Here is a 17,650-nt window from a genome sequence, read left to right as displayed (position 1 = left end):
TCCATTATATCACATTGTCCCATTTTCCACATACAAATTTGGAAATTTATTCTTTTGTCATGAAAATGCTATATTTTGAATGGCAGATTATTGGAATAGGGGAAGCAAATTCCACTATGAAATAGATTTTTGAAACGTTATCATGAAGGGTATGTGAGCAAAAGAGGTACCTTGTGAGCATTTACCAAAGAAAACAAGGCTATTTATCCTGCCCTAAATTTAGGGCATATCTTTGTACTCTTGCTCTAATTATAGCAGAAGTGACATATGTGCTTTTATTAATGTGTGACACTTTCATAAGTAAAGATCATGCAAAATCACCATAAGAGCTGATATTTATATAGAATAACATATTGACATAAGGCCAGCCTCAGAATTAGGAATATCTCAATCCAAGTCTCCCTTTCAATATATTATGCTTGTGAAATCCTAAGAAAGTCACTTACCCTCTCATTATTCTCAGGCAACTGCCTAAGACTGAAAAATTGCTTGTAGGTGGAGCAGTGAGTAGGGCACTGGGCTTGGAATCAGGAAGACTCATCTTCCTGAGTTCAAATCCAGCTTCAGAAATTCAATGGCCATGACACTGGACAAATCACTTTAATACTGTTTGCCTCAGTTTCCTTATCTGTCAAATGATGGAGAAGAAAATGGCAAATCTATATTTCTGTCAAGAAAACTGGAAATAGAATCCTGAAAATGACTGAACACCAAGGTGAAGTAGTTTCCTTATGAGAAGTTCCTTCTACCAATAAAATCATGAAATCATAAATCTGACTTCTTTCATTCAAAAAAGATACATGGAACAGATGAGATAGATTTTGGATCAATAAAATGAAAAACTTTTAAATGATAAAGAGATTTCCCAAAGGAGAATGAATTGTCTTGGGAAGCAGGGTGTCAGTCCCCTTTAACTTGATTCTGGAAACTCAGCATTCAAAGGTTCTTCAAGAAAAGTTGAGTGCAAAAAGAAATAGAATGCAAAACCATACTAGTAGGGGATCTCAAACTTCCTCTTTTAGAACTAGATAAATCTAACTACAAAATAAACAAGAAGAATGTTAAGGAGATGGAAATTGTTTTAGAAAAGTTAGATATAATAGACCTTTGGGGAAAAAAATTGAATGGGGATAGAAAGGAATATACCTTTTTTTTTTCAGTGTACATGACACCTACACAAAAAATGACCATGTATTAGGGGACAACAACCTCACAATCAAACACAGAAAGGCAGAAATAGTAAATACATCATTTTCAGATCATGATACAATAAAGATTGCATGTAGTAAAGAGTCGGTGAAAAACAGACTTAAAATTAATTGAAAATTAAATATTCAAATGCTCCTCAGTAAGTATCAAATCTAACCCATAACTTGTCAGGGACATCACAGAGTGCTATTTTTATTGATTTACAGATTAAACAAGCATCCCTCTTGAGGTATCTTAGAATGCTAAAATTCTGTGATTCTAATTCAAATATGAAGTGTAGTATCTAGGATTTGGTCCAAAAATGATCATACTTAAAATTTCTGTGAAAAAAAATCTTTTAAGTAAAAATCATTATTGCAACCCTTATTAGGCAAGCATTTCATTCCTTTAACTCTCAGATGGCTCACAATTATTGGGTGACAAGAGGTTAGAATTTATACTTCCTTAACAAATTGGGAAAATATTTTTAAAAGTAAAAGTTCTGACAAAGGTCTCATTTCTAAAATATATAGAGAACTGACCCTAATTTATAAGAAATCAAACCATTCTCCAATTGATAAATGGTCAAAGGATATGAACAGACAATTCTCAGATGATGAAATTGAAACTATTTCCACTCATATGAAAGAGTGTTCCAAATCACTACTGATCAGAGAAATGCAAATTAAGACAACTCTGAGATACCACTACACACCTGTCAGATTGGCTAAGATGACAGGAACAAATAATGATGAATGTTGGAGGGGATGTGGGAAAACTGGGACACTGATACATTGTTGGTGGAGTTGTGAAAGAATCCAACCATTCTGGAGAGCAATTTGGAACTATGCCCAAAAAGTTATCAAACTGTGCATACCCTTTGACCCAGCATTGCTGCTATTGGGATTATATCCCAAAGAAATACTAAAGAGCGGAAAGGGACCTGTATGTGCCAAAATGTTTGTGGCAGCTCTTTTTGTTGTAGCTAGAAACTGGAAGATGAATGGATGCCCATCAATTGGAGAATGGTTGGGTAAATTATGATATATGAAGGTTATGGAATATTATTGCTCTGTAAGAAATGACCAGCAGGAGGAATACAGAGAGCCTTGGGGAGACTTACATCAACTGATGCTGAGTGAAATGAATAGAACCAGAAGATCGCTGTACACTTCAATGCTGTATGAAGAGGTATTCTGATGGAAGTGGATATCTTCAACATAAAGAAGATCCAACTCACTTCCAGTTGATCAATGATGGACAGAAACAACTACACCCAGAGAAGGAACACTGGGAAGCGAATGTAAATTGTTAGCACTACTGTCTATCTACCCAGGTTACTTATACCTTCGGAATCTAATACTTAATGTGCAACAAGAAAATGGTATTTACACACATATATTGTATCTAGGTTATATTGTAACACATGTAAAATGTATGGGATTGCCTGTCATCAGGGGGAGGGAGTGGAGGGAGAGGGGGGATAATTTGGAAAAATGAATACAAGGGATAATATTATTTTAAAAATTACTCATGCATATATACTGTGGGGAAAAATTCTAAATTTAAAAAAAAAAGAATTTATACTTCCTGAATACAATGGGGTTGTATGTGTCATTATTCCCTGACAAATCATTTTTATTTGCTAGCCTAGGAGTTCTACCCAAATTAGGGAAAAGGATAGTTTGACATCTTTGGCTTTCAGAAGAGAGATAGCCTTTTCTGATTAAATCTGAAGTCAAATCTAAGGCTAAAAATGTGACTACAAACAATAACACACTGTTCTAGAAAGGGTAAGTAAGCTATAGTCATAAATCAAATAAATAATTTCCACACATATCCAATAGAGAAAAGAAGACTGGTTGCACATTAACCTTTCCACTCACACTGATACATACTTCTTCATCAATGAATTTTCAAAAAACAAAGTGAATTTAAAATTTTAAATACTCACCCATCTTTAACAGCTCCAGCAGGACCTAAAATGTAAAAAACATGATAATATTAGTGTTAACCTACAGTTCAGTTTAAAAATTAAGCCCAAATCCTACTTACAAATTAATCTAAAAGCCACTAATATTTCAAAAAAGTAAAAAATTATTTTAAAAATTCAGATCTAAATTTAGTTTTGACTGGTGAGAATCAGCGGATCTTAAAAATGCTATAAAATGAAATGTAGGTGGAGTTTCAGAAGTAATTTTGTTATGTTTCAAGTCAAACTTTCTTAAAGCATTATGTATTATAGAATGGCTTCATGTTATAATGAATAATTATCACTAATATTATGTGTGTGTATTAACCAGACTTGTCTGATAAAAAACAACTGGCTGTAGCCCATAATTATTTTTGTTTTTCAACATATATATTTATACTAATATGTAAAATAAAACTAGAACTACTGTAATGAAGTAACAGAAAGTTCATTTTGATCTGAAATTGACCAATTTCAGATAATTACATTGTACACAGCATCACTGGGGCAGATGTTCTTATGGACAGATGTTTCTCTGTGACCTAATCTGTTTTATATTATAATTTTACAAGAAGAATGGAATCATGGTGGCAAATTTTCTTTCAAATATTATTTTTCATTTTGGGGACAGTGGATAAAGCCCTGATTCTGGAGTCAGGAGGCCCTGAGTTTAAATTTGACCTCAGCTACTTAACACTTACTAGTTGGGTAATCCTGAGTGCTATATGACCGTGAGCAAGTCATTTAACCCCAACTGCCTCACTAATAGATATAAGGATAGATAGATAGATAGATAGATAGATAGATAGATAGATAGATAGATAGATAGATAGATAGATAAGTAAATAGATATATTTCATTTTCACAGAATTACCAGTATGTGACTTGTTACTAGATGAATGATGAATTAGTTCTGAATCTCAACATTAAGGAAATATTTCTTTTCTTTTAAAAGAAGGAAGAAGTCAGGCACTTTTGTATATTGCATATTTTCCCCTGCCTACAAAAGTATTCTTTGATCATTATACTTTGTCAGGAATATCCAATTCAAACAATATTTTACTGAAAGTCCTCATTAAAAACCCACCAAAACAGATTTTTAAAAAACATATTTCTTCAATCAATTCACATTAGCTCAACTTTGGTTTAACACTAAATTTCAACAATGTGAATGTTTTATTTGCTGTTAAAAGTTTCCCAATATCACAATTATCAATTTTATCTTAGCACTTTTTAGACAATGGAATTGGAGAAAGTAATAAATATTCTCTCTCTCTTCACTGTCAGTCAGAACAGCAGTTATTAGAAAAAGGCAAAGTTAAGCCATGGGACTTTATGTTGCCACCAAGAGGGACATTCTTGATTTCAAAACTGTCCTTATCTTTAAAAAAAGGTACAGAAGCCACAATAACTATCAAATTTAGCACAGAACTCATACTGCAGAAGATAAACCTTTGCCTCCAATATCCAGAGAGCACTGAGAGGTAAACCATAGAGAAAAAGCAATTTTGAGCTCTCTGACATATGCCTTTACAAACCAAAAGCAGGGGAAAAGTATAGGAAACATTCCCAAAAGACTTCCACTTTCTTTTCTGGTGACGAAATTAGAAGCCAAATTATCAACTTTCTCTATGATAATATCTTCTAAGGACTTTTTCTTTTTTCATAGGCAAAGTAGCATCCTCAATCTCCCCTACTATCTGACTCACTTTCAGAAAAGGTCTTCATCTTACTATATTCCTCTCTTCCAAAGCCAGTAAATAGCTCCATCACGTATCTATTTATCTCTCTTTTCTTTCTCTGGCTTCTTTTCATATTTGTTTTTAATATTTGGATCTAGCAAGCTACATGACCTTGTGTCAAGCAAGCCCATTGGGCTTTTTATATCACAGAATGAGATGCCAATTCATACCACAGATGTATAAATGCCTAATTGAATTTCCTCCTATTAGGCATTTTGCATCTTGAAGGTTATTATTAAAAATTATATTCTCAACTTACATGAGGTTCTGATTGAGGTACATGTTTATATTGAGCCAAGTCCAAGTCCCCAAAGTCCAAATCCCCACCGTATAAGAAAGGCATGTCTGTATCACTGAAGGAAATTCAACCCACCATGGCACTTAGTCACTTTCTCAAAATTCAAAGAAGTTGTGATTGAACTGAGAAGGGAATAGCTTCCTAAAACAATGTTCATAACACATGAGACCAAAAGCTAAAAGTCCTTTTTCTTTCCTAAAAAAAATACAGTAAATTCCAGTTATACAAAATTTTTAAAAATCAAAAAAAAAACCCACTTTCTAAATGTTACACAATTATTCATGTTCCTGATGATAATTTAGATCAGAATTTTTAAATGTGCCATCGAACCTATTAGTGGTGTAGTGAAACCTATGAAATCCTTCAGAAAAAATGTGCGGGTTATTTTTTTGATAGAAATATCCAATTTCAATTAGAGGCTAATGAAAATAAAATATTTTCCCATTCAAGTACAAAGACACAATGAAATGTATTCCAGGATTCTAGATTAATAATCTCTAGTCCAGAGGAAGGATACTGACTTGCTTCTTGAATCATCAAAAGTTAAAGTGCATTCCATTTGATTTGGTATATATTTATTGAGCATCTATTTTTCCAAACACTATACTAGATGATAGTATAATTTTAGTGTTAAGAACATCTGACTATGTTCTAATTATTTTAAAACCCTTGGTAACATATAATAATTAGTTCATCAGAATACCAAGTAACCCCAAATATCCCATTTCTCAACCACCGTAGATAAACCAACATTTGAACAAGCATTGATAAGCATTTTTCTCCCCCAAAAAGTTTCCTTCTAAAAAGTAATATGAAACATAATTAACATTTTTTCAAAATCAAGCCTAGTGGAATATAGCCTACATTTCAGCATCCTAGACCTAAATCTCTTGGGAAACATTAAGACACACCAGCTGGAAAGCACCTAATTAGTTATGGCAGCATTTTTAACATTATAATATATGCATGTAACATCTTATTTCTTATAGGCAGATGTTTTCTTTGTGACCCAATCAGTCTATATTATAATTTTACAAGAGGAAGGGAATCATAGTAGCTAATTTTCTTTCAAATATTTTTCATTTTCATAAAATTATCAAAGTAGGATCTGTTCTAGAAGAATGATAAATCATAATGTTAAGAAAATATTTCTTCTTCTTTAAAAGAATGAAGTAGTCAGACACTAGTCAGTAGTAAGACTTAGTAGGAAAGGCTTCTTTTGATAACTGTTCTTTGTCAAGAATATCCAATTTAAGTAATATTTTACTGAAACCCTTCATGGAAAAATTAATTGCCAAACCAGCTTTTTTTAAAAAAAATTCTTTTCCAAAATTGGCAGGTGACAACTATTTCTCTCTACAAAATAATTATCTGGGATTGAAAAATACCAGAGACATATACTGAATATTTTCTCTCCACATAAATGATTATTCCTATAGTTTTCAGCATTTTATGGAAAATAATAAAAAGTGATGATAAATCTTTTTCCCTTTGTTCCATAAACTTTAAGAAACTATAAGAAAAACTATATAAGAAGAAAAGGTGCTTCTATACAGCTAGAAAAATGACATAATCCTTTTTAATCTCAATAGTTTGTTATTGAAAGCAGAACACTATATTCAATCAACTGTTTTTAAATCCCAGATTAGCAAGTAAAAGACAAATTCTTTAGTCAGACCAATATTTTGTTTTCAATAAACCATTAAAATATATAGATTTCCAAGCAATTTTTTCAAATACTTAAGGGGGAGAAGGCCTATTTGTCTTCTTACAATGAACTTACAAAGAATAGTTTTGTTCAGAGTTGTCCTTGTTTAGACATTGTATTTTTACTATGCAAAAAAAAATTCAAATAAAGGTCAAATAACTTACAACCAAAGGTAACACTAGTTTCTTGTCCACATAGATATAAACTGTGCAGAGAGATTACTCCTTCATAATGAGACAGAGATGTCAAGCCTCAGATTGGGAACATATTCTATTAAAATGGCCTTGAATTTGATTGAATTGTTCATCCATAACAATCAGTGTACTATGAATTCTACTAAAAGGGATGATAGAAACTGAATCCACGTGGGTCCACAGATTCAAACCTGTTTGTTTCTACTGAAGCACACATTTAGCTAGAATCCACAGAGGTTACTCGGTCACTTCCTCTTGTCTCACCATCACTTGGGGTGGAGGGAAGAGATACCTTGCAATGTACTATTACATAGTAGTAGGTGTAAATGTCCATTGTACATAAATGTTTTTTGAATCAAATCAAATTCAAAATCAACACCATTCTCCAGAAGCCCAGGTTCCCTCATCATTATCATGAATGACCATTGACCTAATTGCTCAGATCTAAAATCTTGGAATCACCTCTCACTTTTCCTTCCTCTTCAGCCTACATATTCAACCAGTAACTGAGGCTTCCTAAAACGTTGTGCGTCCTTCCTTCCTTAATTTTCCCCTCCTATCATCACACCCAGGTTTCTACAAAAGATTCCTTAAGAACTGGGGTCTTTAATTCTTGATTCTTCTCCCTCTAATTCAACCTGCAATCCTGAACCTTAACATTCCATTTAATTTTTATTTTTTTAAACATATTTATTATTTACTTTTAACATTTTTTTCTTTTTAATTTTTGAGTTCCAGATTCTTTCCCTCCTCCACACACTGAGAAGTTAAGCAAAATGATATCAATTCTACATGTGAAATCATACAAAACATATTAGCCATGTCATAATAAATATATAGCGCAAGCAAAAAAATTATCCTTCAATTGCCCTAAGTTCATCATTTCTCTCTCTGGAGATAAAGAGCATTTTTTCATCATGAATCCTTTTGAATTGTCTTGCGCATTCTATTAATTAGAGTAACTAAATCTTTCATAGTTGATATTTATAACATTGGGTAGGTAACATTGGTCTGACTAAAGAATTTGTCTTTTACTTGCTAATCTGAGATTTAAAAACCTAGTTGATTGAATATAGTGTTCTGCTTTTAATAACAAACTACTGAGATTAAAAAGGATTTTATCATTTTTCTAGCTGTATAGAAGCACCTTTTCTTCTTATATAGTTTTTCTTATGATTTCTTAAAGTTTATGGAACAAAGGGAAAAAGGTTTGCCATCACTTTTTATTATTTCCCATAAATCGTTATAACATTGTTATTACAATGCACAGTGATCTTGAGGTTCTTATTTCACTTTGCATCAGTTCATTTAATTCTTGATTATTTTGTTTACTGTTATATAATGTTTGTTTATTTTATCTACCCAATTATAAATCCTTTCTGCTCAAAGGACCAAAACACACTGCAATAGCAACAAAGTTTGAACATACTAGGCATTCCATAAAAATGGGATGAATTATCAATTCAATTTAGGCAATCGATAAAGACAAAACCATCTCTTCCTTCAAGAACTCTACATAGAGGAGAAAGAAAAGGCAGCAGAAACACAAATAAATGAATGCAAATAATACAGACCTAACATAAGGATCAGCAGTTAAGCCAACTGAACTTAAATGGAACCATGGATCCTAAGAGACTTAGATGTGATCTTAAGTAGGCCTGAAGTTAAGGAGAATTTGCAGTTAGTTTGGCCAAACCCCACACCATTAAGCTCTGAAACCAAACCCAATTACTTTAAACACTAAATTGTTGGTCCAGATGACCATTAAGATTTAGGATGATTATTTGCCAAAAATTCTCCTTAAACTATTTCTACACAGATAATAGCAGAATCATCACAGAAACATTCTGACCACAAGTCTTCACAAAAATAGAATACAAAGAGTTGCCAACTGCAGTATCACAGCTAATCAATCAGTCCAAAAGTCACGGACAGAATGCTTTTGTAATACAACACTCAGGAAAAAAAATGGCCTTAGTACCATATTTACAGGGACTAAGTCAACCATCCAGATATCTAGGAACACCCAGACCTTTGCTCAACTGTCTGCTCAGCCAAGGATTAAATAGAGAAAAATAAGGAGCTAAATTGCCTTTATTTAATAGCTGGTTGCCTTTTGAGAGAGAAAGAGAGAACGAGAGAGCAGGTGTAATTTCTCTTTCAGATGCAATGATTTTTAAATTGATTCTTTAATCAAGACAGTTTTATAGACAAAGCAAGGGAAAGGTCAAGCTAATTAACTGGATTTTCAGAAGTCACTAAAAAGAAAATACATTCCATAAAGATACCAAGTCTTCATAACACATTCTTAGGTTAGGGGAAAGCTAATCATTCTAAACCAGAAAATGATGATGTCCTAAAACATTAAGAAATAGTGTTTTCATTGTCTTATTTTAATCATGTGACTACAGTGGCTCTAAATTCTACTTAGGCTGAAAACTCAGATTCTTTTGGGATGAATACATAATGTTACATACTCAATACATACTGTTCTAGTCACTGAGGTCTTATCTGCACTTAGCTAGATAATAGCATCAGAGATAGAGAAGAAAGATTTTTAAAGCTTGGCATTGTCCAAACCTAAGGTTACATTGGCTTCTTCACTTCCTGAGTTCAAATCCAGCTTCAGACACTCACTACGTATGTGATTTTGGACAATCTTTCTGCCTCAGTTTCCTCAACTGTAAAATGGAGATCATAATAGCATCTACCTCTCAGTGTTGCTGAGAAGATCAAATGAGATAATATTTGTAAAACACCTAGCACAATGCTGGGCATACAGTAAATATATAATAAATACTTCCTTCCTTCCTTCCTCCACGCTCAATTTATACCAAGCTATTTTGCTTTGGTTAATACCTTCTCATTTTGATTTTAGTCTCCCTAACCAAACCATCTACTCCTTTCGACAAGGAATTGAATGTGAGGTTTTAGACCTGAAAGAACTCTAAGAGATTATTTTCCAGGAGCCAGAGCCCAGAGAAATTCACTTTAAGTAAGGCAGGTGGCCCAGTAGTCACTAAGATTTTCTAACTCCAAATCCATCACTGTTCCATTTTAAAATATTTCAATTTATTTCCTTTATCTGCCCCCAAATACCTCCTAATGTAGTACCTGGTATACACATATTCAATAAATAATTGGAAAGTAATAACAAACTCACAGAAATACTTTTGAAGGACAACTTCATCTTGGCCATGGTGAATCTATACATCTATACGGTAAATTCTTAATTATATCAGCAGTGGCTATCCAATTCGTGGATTGTTCAGGTCACTTTTCCTTTTAGTCTTTATTCTTTTACTGAATATAGTATTAGTGTCTTCATTTCTCCAAGGCGTATAGTATCCAGGTTCAATATGCCATAAATATTATTTATCCTTTATTTCAAAAGCAGAATAAGAATATAAGATAAAAACAAATCCACCTCAACTTTTTTTTTTTTTTGAAAGTGACATGGGCTGGGAAGAACGAACAAAAAGATGAAAAGCCATCTATCATTATTTAGCAAGTCACATCTAGGACTTGGAATGAAAATTTCAGGTTCATCTACATTTGAAAAACATTTTAAACAATTTTATGTCTTCTTTAAAAAGAAGTAGGTTTTTAAAATGTAACTTAAATTTTAATTTTTTATTAATTTTTTTCTCTTTTCAAAATATATGCATGGATAATCTTTCAACATTAACCCTTGCAAAACCTTGTGTTCCAATTTCCCCCCTTGCTCCACTCCTTCCCTAGATGGCAAGTAATCCAATATATGTTAAACATGTGCAATTCTTCTATACATATTTCTATAATCATCGTGCTCCACAAGAAAAATCAGATCAAAAGGAGAAAAAATGAGAAAGAAAATAAAGTGCAAGCAACAACAAAAAGAGTGAAAATGCTATGTTGTGAACCACACTCAGTTCCCACAGTTCTCTCTCTGGATGTAGATGGTTTTCTTCATCACAAGATCATTGAAAATGACCTCTGTCATCTCTTTATTGAAAAGAGCCACTTCCACCAGAATTATTATCTTCATATAAACTTGTTCTTGTCATGTACAATGATAAAAATTTAATTTTTAAAAAGGAAAATAGCTACTTCTAAATTGAATGTAGAAGAACACTTATGGATGCCAGGTGGCAGAGTGGATAGAACATGTCCTTTTGGACAAAGGAAGACCTGAGTTTGTATCTTAACTGAGACACATACTAGTTGTTGTTTGTACTTCATATTCAGAAAGAACCAATGATATCACAATGAACAATGTCTTGACTTGTGTGTGAATTTGGCTTTATGTGAGGCAGAGCTTGGAAAATTTGACAGCCTTACTCTTTCTTCCAGAGTCATCGAAACCCTATGGGAAGACAAAAATCAGATGCCTGGCAATGGCCTGGGATACAGTGGGTAATTATTCTCTGCCTCTGTTTTTTCCTGTATAAAATGAGGATAATACCTACAACTCCCAAATTTGCTGTAAGGATTAAAACTAATACATTTAAAGCATATTGCAAGCCATAAGATTATAAATAATGTTGGTTTTGGTGACAATCTTAAGGAAAATAACTCTTGCACTTAGAAGTATTTGAACATTAAGTGCAGACTTTTCTGAAATACCTTGAATATATATAGATAGACAGATGGATGGATGGATGGATGGAAAAAAGAAAGAGAAAGAAAGAGAAAGAGAGAGACAGGAAGAAAGGAGGGAGGGAGGGAAAAGGGATTGATTCTCTAAATTATTCTCCCAATAAAAGGTACTTCCCTTCACAGTCTAGAGAGTAGGTTTATTAAAAGTTTCGCAAGCCACATTTTTATAACTCGAATCAGTTTCCCATTGGCTTTTTAATTCACACAAAAACTTCATCAATTTTGATTGACAATTCAAAGTGGCTCCTAACATGCATTTGTAAGAAAGAAAGAAAGAAAGAAAGAAAGAAAGAAAGAAAGAAAGAAAGAAAGAAAGAAAGAAAGAAAGAAAGAAAGAAAGAAAGAAAGAAAGAAAGAAAGAAAGAAAGAAAGAAAGAAAGAAAGAAAGAAGAAGGAAGGAAGGAAGGAAGGAAGGAAGGAAGGAAGGAAGGAAGGAAGGAAGGAAGGAAGGAAGGAAGGAAGGAAGGAAGGAAGGAAGGAAGGAAGGAAGGAAGGAAGGAAGGAAGGAAGGAAGGAAGGAAGGAAGGAAGGAAGGAAGGAAGAAAGAAAGAAAGAAAGAAAGAAAGAAAGAAAGAAAGAAAGAAAGAAAGAAAGAAAGAAAGAAAGAAAGAAAGAAAGAAAGAAAGAAAGAAAGAAAGAAAGAAAGAAAGAAAGAAAGAAAAAGAAAAGAAGGAAGGAAGAAAAGGAAGGAAGGAAGAAAAGGAAGGAAGGAAGAAAAGGAAGAGAAGGAATGAGGGAGGGAGGAAAAAAGACAGATATAGACAAAGAGGCAGGAAGTCAGATAGCAGATATAGATGTATAACTATAAATCTCAAGCTATCTGATTCTTGGGGCAATTTAAAACTTTTTAAAGATTTTTTTTTTATTCAGAGGGCAGGAGAGGGAAGGGAACAAATATTTATTAATCACCTGCCATGTGCCAGATACTGTGCTAAGAGCTTTAAAAATATTATCTCCTCTGGTATTTACAACAAGCCTAGAAACATTACTGTTATCTCCATTTTACAATTGAGGAAACTGAGGCAGACAGAGAATAAGTGATGTGCCCAGAGTCACACAACTCGCAAGTGCCTGAAGCAGAATTTGAACTCAGGTCTTAGTGACTCCAGTCCAAGTGGTCTACCTACTGAATAAAATTAATTATTTAATTTGCTTCATGTACTCTTGAGGCCTCAAAATAACATGTAGCTAATACTTACTTGGTATTTATGACAAAACTTTCAAGTGAGAAGAGCATTTGTATTTCTGTGTTGTGCTTTTTCTTTTCTTTTTTTTTTCCAACTTATTTTTCTCATCATGGCCCATTTCCTTTCTGGAAATGAATTCTCTACCACCAGCCAACAGACAACATCAAAGCAACGATGAGCAAACCCTGAAGCCAGCCAGCCAGCTGGATTCTCAAGCAGGGAAATGTTTGGGAAGTGACTTCTCAGATGCAAGGGCAGATTCATCAAAGAAGTGATGTAATAACTCTCTGTTCACTCTGTTTTTCCTTCATATTACACCGAGTACCCTTCCTAGCCTGTTCTTTGGATATAAAGTCATTTCTGGCAGATCGAAAACTAGATTAGGAAAAAGTGCTTTTACAAGTGCATCCTTCATGAACAACAAAAGACACTAATGATCCACTCACCAACAGGATTGATTCTCTAAATTATTCTCCCAATAAAAAGGTACTTCCCTTCACAGTCTAGAGAGTAGGTTTATTAAAAGTTTCGCAAACCACATTTTTATAACTCGAATCAGTTTCCCATTGGCTTTTTAATTCACACAAAAACTTCATCAATTTTGATTGACAATTCAAAGTGGCTCCTAACATGCATTTGTAAATGTCTTCTTGCCCTATTCCAAGGAATAACCATTTATTAAAGACTTACTATGTGCAAAGCATCATGTTAAATCCTGGAGATTTAAAGAGAAGAGTGGAAAAGTCTCTACTTTCCAGAGCTCATATTCTGATAGAAATGAAATATGGAGGAGTTTCCAGCTGCAAGTCAAATGGAAAAGCACAACAGCAAAAGACTGTAATCCATCATTTGGTATCATTCCCAATAATAAAACCACACTGGTAGCTTTCCCCCCCCCCCAAGTCAATCTGCTAATTAATCATCTCAAAACAATCACTTAAATATATTGCTTTAGATCTATTTTTTAAATGGAAACTAATAGTTTGTCTTGTGTATAATGCAAATAATCATCGCACCAATGAATGTTTTTTTTAAATGTTGGTTTTCTTAAAGTACAAGATAAGCTTGCACTGAATCACCCCCACTTTTCCAACCAGTTCTCCTGTGTGGCTAAGGGCTTGTAAGTGTGAGAACACTAGCCAACACTAGAGGTGTAGTTGGAGACCCTGAAATAGAATTTTTTTTTCATATAGCCAACAGGCCCTTTTAGAGATCAAATGGGGTCTTATTAGCACCATGCTCTGAGTTAATCATTCTGTTATATAACCCTAGGATAGCCACTCCCCCATGTCTTCTGAAAGCCACAAGGCTGAAAATTTAACAGGGAATGAGATAGAATTAAGATCCTTCTCATTGGGTAGATAAAGGTTATCACATCAATGCTTTTATATCAATTTATACATGTTAAAATCTATTTTCAACTACTTCTTTAAGACCAGAATTTCCTACAGATTTTTGGAAGACCCCAAATCCTTTTCTTTTACCAAGTTAGAACCAAAACATGCATTATTGAGATCAACAAGGATTTTTTTTTCCCAATTAACTAGCAAAATGTCTGAGTTTGACCTATTAAAGACCCTCAAAAAAACAAGGGTCAGGGTTTTTCATTGTATCCTTAAATAAAGAGTGAATTAAAATTAACTGGCCCAAGGTCACAAAATCATTGGCAGAGTTTCCAACTGGCTACCAGTGAAACACTTTACCGGCGGGCTGCTATTTGCATATACTGGACGGGTATATACATGGTATTTGACATATCTGAATGAAATGAACTAAAAGCAGACATCTAAAGGGAAAATTAAGTAGGTCAAATGGATAGCACTCAAAGCAGACTTTGCCTATAAGAAATCGTAAGATGCTAGCTGGGTAAAATAGGAAGGATAGACTTGAGAATAGGTCACTTGACACATGAGCTGGCTGGCCCTCAGAACTATGGGAAACTTCTGCCAACCAAAACAAGTGTTGAAAAGAGAACTGTCAGTGAAATGTTTTAAATAAAAAAGAGTATTAACAGCAAATCCCTGTTAATTTTTTAAAAAGCTTTATCACGCATTGTTTATATCCCAATAAAGCCTTAATCATTTTAAATCTTCTTTCTTAATCAGAATCCCACTCATTTTCCTTACTTAGTTAATTACCTTTTGCATAAAGTCTGATCTCCCAACCCTTCCTACCCCATTACTTTAAGAGACTAATCTTTACAGGTAGCAGGAGTGCTGACAAATCATTTTTTTGTCTTTTGCTTTCCCCTAATCCTACCCACCCATCACCTGCCAAAATCATCCTGGACTTCTCTGCTGTACTTTACCAGTGGGGGCACCAAAGCAGGTAATGTTCTGCTCTTGAGTGTGAAGAACTCAGGATGCATATGTTTGGGGGAAATGAGGAGGAATGGGAAGGGGAATGAAGAAGGGATTGTTTTCCCCAATAGAATTTTCTTTTTTTTTTTTTTTCTTTTTTTTAAAAGAAAATAATAAAAGGTTTATTTCATCATGATAAAGATCCTATTGAAATGAGGTAACATACATTAGTGCACCTCTTTAGCATAAGGATTTTCAAATTCCATGGAAACCCAATTTCTAATCCCAGACACGAATCCTTCCTTTTCCCACCCCTGAATGGTCATATATCACAGATTTCCAGCTGAAAGGCAAGCTAGAAATAAATGATTCATCCCCTTGTTTTCAGAAGGGGAAACTTGAGGCCCAGAGCATTGTAAAAGAAGGTAAAATTGAGAGTTCGGAATCTGGATTGTCTTATTTGACTAACTGGATGAACTTCTGCAAATTACTTGTTCGCTAAGGGCCTCAGTTTCCCCCTGTAAAAAATTGAGGGAGAAGCTAAGGAAATCGCCTCAAGTTCAAATAAGCATTTATTATGTGCCTACTATATACAAAGTCTTGTGTTTTCTATAGTTTTCTTCCCGTTTTAAAATCTTAAAACCAGCCCTTACCAACGGTAGTAACTTGCCAGGAATCGCCCAGATAGAAAGCAGCCCAGGGACAGAGTTTGGGCTCAACCCAGAGCCTCTGCCTCCCAATTCAGAATTTCATTGCAGGCAAATCCCTGTGCCATTCTCGGCCATGATCCCTTGAGCCCCTGAAATGTAATTTTTTCCCCAAAAACAGTGTTTTCCCTTAAAAAAAAATCAAAGGAGAGGGTAGCTCTCTAACCCCCTTCTCATGATTTTCTTCCCATCCCAAACCAAAGGTGGGGAGTGAGGTGGGGTGGGGAATGGTGCATTCAATAAAGCTTTTGGGCTTGGAACCAATCAGCCCGTCGGAGGGTCCTAGTTCTACAGCTGGAAGAAGCTCAGAGCCAGTCGCCACCCCGGTCCCATCCCTTTCTTTTACCGATGGAGAAAGTAACACTCGGAGAGGTCGCGGCTCTAAGGATGAAAGGGACCTCAGCTACTGCTGGTCCAACCCCCCTCGTTTCACGGATGAGAAAACCGGCTCGAAAGCAGGAAGAGACCTCAAAGTCCACGAAGGGTCACCCGTTCATCTTACAGAGGAAGAAACTGAGGCCCAGGGCCAGGGGAGCGACTTGTCCAAGGTCACACGGGGAGTCTGATTTAGTCTGGCTCGGGTCCTGACCGGGGCGTCCGGTGACCTTGGATGCCGCGTTTCCTCCCGCTCCCCGGGCCTCAGTTTCCCCACCTTTCGGAGGGGAGGGGGGTGAGAGTAGGGGTGAGGGTCCCTCCTTGCCCGCCTCACCTCGGACGGAGCTGGCTCTGGTGGCCGTGGAGTTTCCGCAGCCCATGGCTCCGCTCGCTCGGGACGGACCGGGATGGGGAGCAGGACAGCGGCTGGCCGGGCGGCGTCTGGCCGCGGCCGAGGGGGAGGAGGGGCCGCGAGGAGCGGGAGGGAGGGAGAAGATGGAGGGGGACGCGCCGCCGCTGCCGCAGCCGCCTCCCACCCAGGACCAGGACTCCCCGCCCGCTCCCGCTCCGCCAGATGGTCAGGGAAGCAGGGAAGCCCGGGCCGCGCCCCGTCGCCCGGGGAACGGCGCCAGCCAATCCGAGGCCCCGCGGCCGCTGATTGGTTCTGGCGGAGAAGGGCCGAGAGTTTGAAGATGGAGGGGGCGGCTCCCGCTGGGGGAGGAGGGGATGGAGACCCAAGGGTGCCTTAGGGGACTGGAGCGAGCGAGCGAGCAGCCCGCCTCGTGGCTATACGTGGTTTCTGCGCGTGTATATTGCGCGCACGTGTCGAGAGACGTGGGGGCGTGTGTCTGAGTGCAAGCGGGAGTATGTGTATTGAGGGGCATTAGGTCTCCGAATACACAGGATGTGTGCAAAGTAAGCAAGTTGACAGCCAAGGTGCAGCCTGAGTGTGTGGGCCTGCGTGCCTGGAAGGCTTAGCGTGTGCGAGCTTGTGTCTAGGGCATGTACACTCTACGGTGGGTCCATCTCCAGATGTGCTGGGAGGGCTTTGTGTGGAAGGGAGAGCCTAGAAGCACTTGTTTCAATCCAGCTTCACATATTTATTAGCTGTGTGGTCCTGGGCAAGTCTCTTAACCTCAACCTGCCTGGCTTCCCTCAACTGAAAAAGAGGGATGATGTAGCAGCACCTCCCTCCCAGGACGGTTGGGAAAATCAAATGAGACACTGTTTGTATGGGACTCTGGAACACTTTTAAATGTCGTGGATAAATGCTAGCTAGCTGTTCTTACCATATCACAGTGATTTTCTAGAGTGATAAGGACATGGGGAACATATATAGTG

The 17,650-nt window shown here is 36.2% G+C and overlaps 1 protein-coding gene across 2 annotated transcripts in view; it reads right to left on the bottom strand.

Annotated features, from left to right (window-relative positions):
• Nucleotides 1-17,022, bottom strand: part of C5H12orf75 (chromosome 5 C12orf75 homolog) — a 41,610-nt gene extending 24,588 nt beyond the window's left edge. The window contains exons 1-2 of one of the 2 annotated variants that reach the window (XM_074271474.1): nucleotides 16,644-17,022; nucleotides 3,143-3,167 (exon numbers count right to left, since the gene is read on the bottom strand). In XM_074271474.1, the coding sequence (XP_074127575.1) occupies nucleotides 3,143-3,167; nucleotides 16,644-16,689 (71 nt within the window). In that variant the 5' untranslated portion in view covers nucleotides 16,690-17,022. The remainder of the gene's footprint in view (nucleotides 1-3,142; nucleotides 3,168-16,643) is intronic. The other variant, XM_074271473.1, reaches the window with a different exon arrangement.
• Between the last annotated feature and the right edge of the window lie 628 nt (nucleotides 17,023-17,650).

The sequence above is a fragment of the Sminthopsis crassicaudata genome, chromosome 5, assembly GCF_048593235.1.
Source record: "Sminthopsis crassicaudata isolate SCR6 chromosome 5, ASM4859323v1, whole genome shotgun sequence".
NCBI lineage: Eukaryota > Metazoa > Chordata > Mammalia > Dasyuromorphia > Dasyuridae > Sminthopsis > Sminthopsis crassicaudata.
This window is presented reverse-complemented; position numbering and strand designations above follow the sequence as displayed.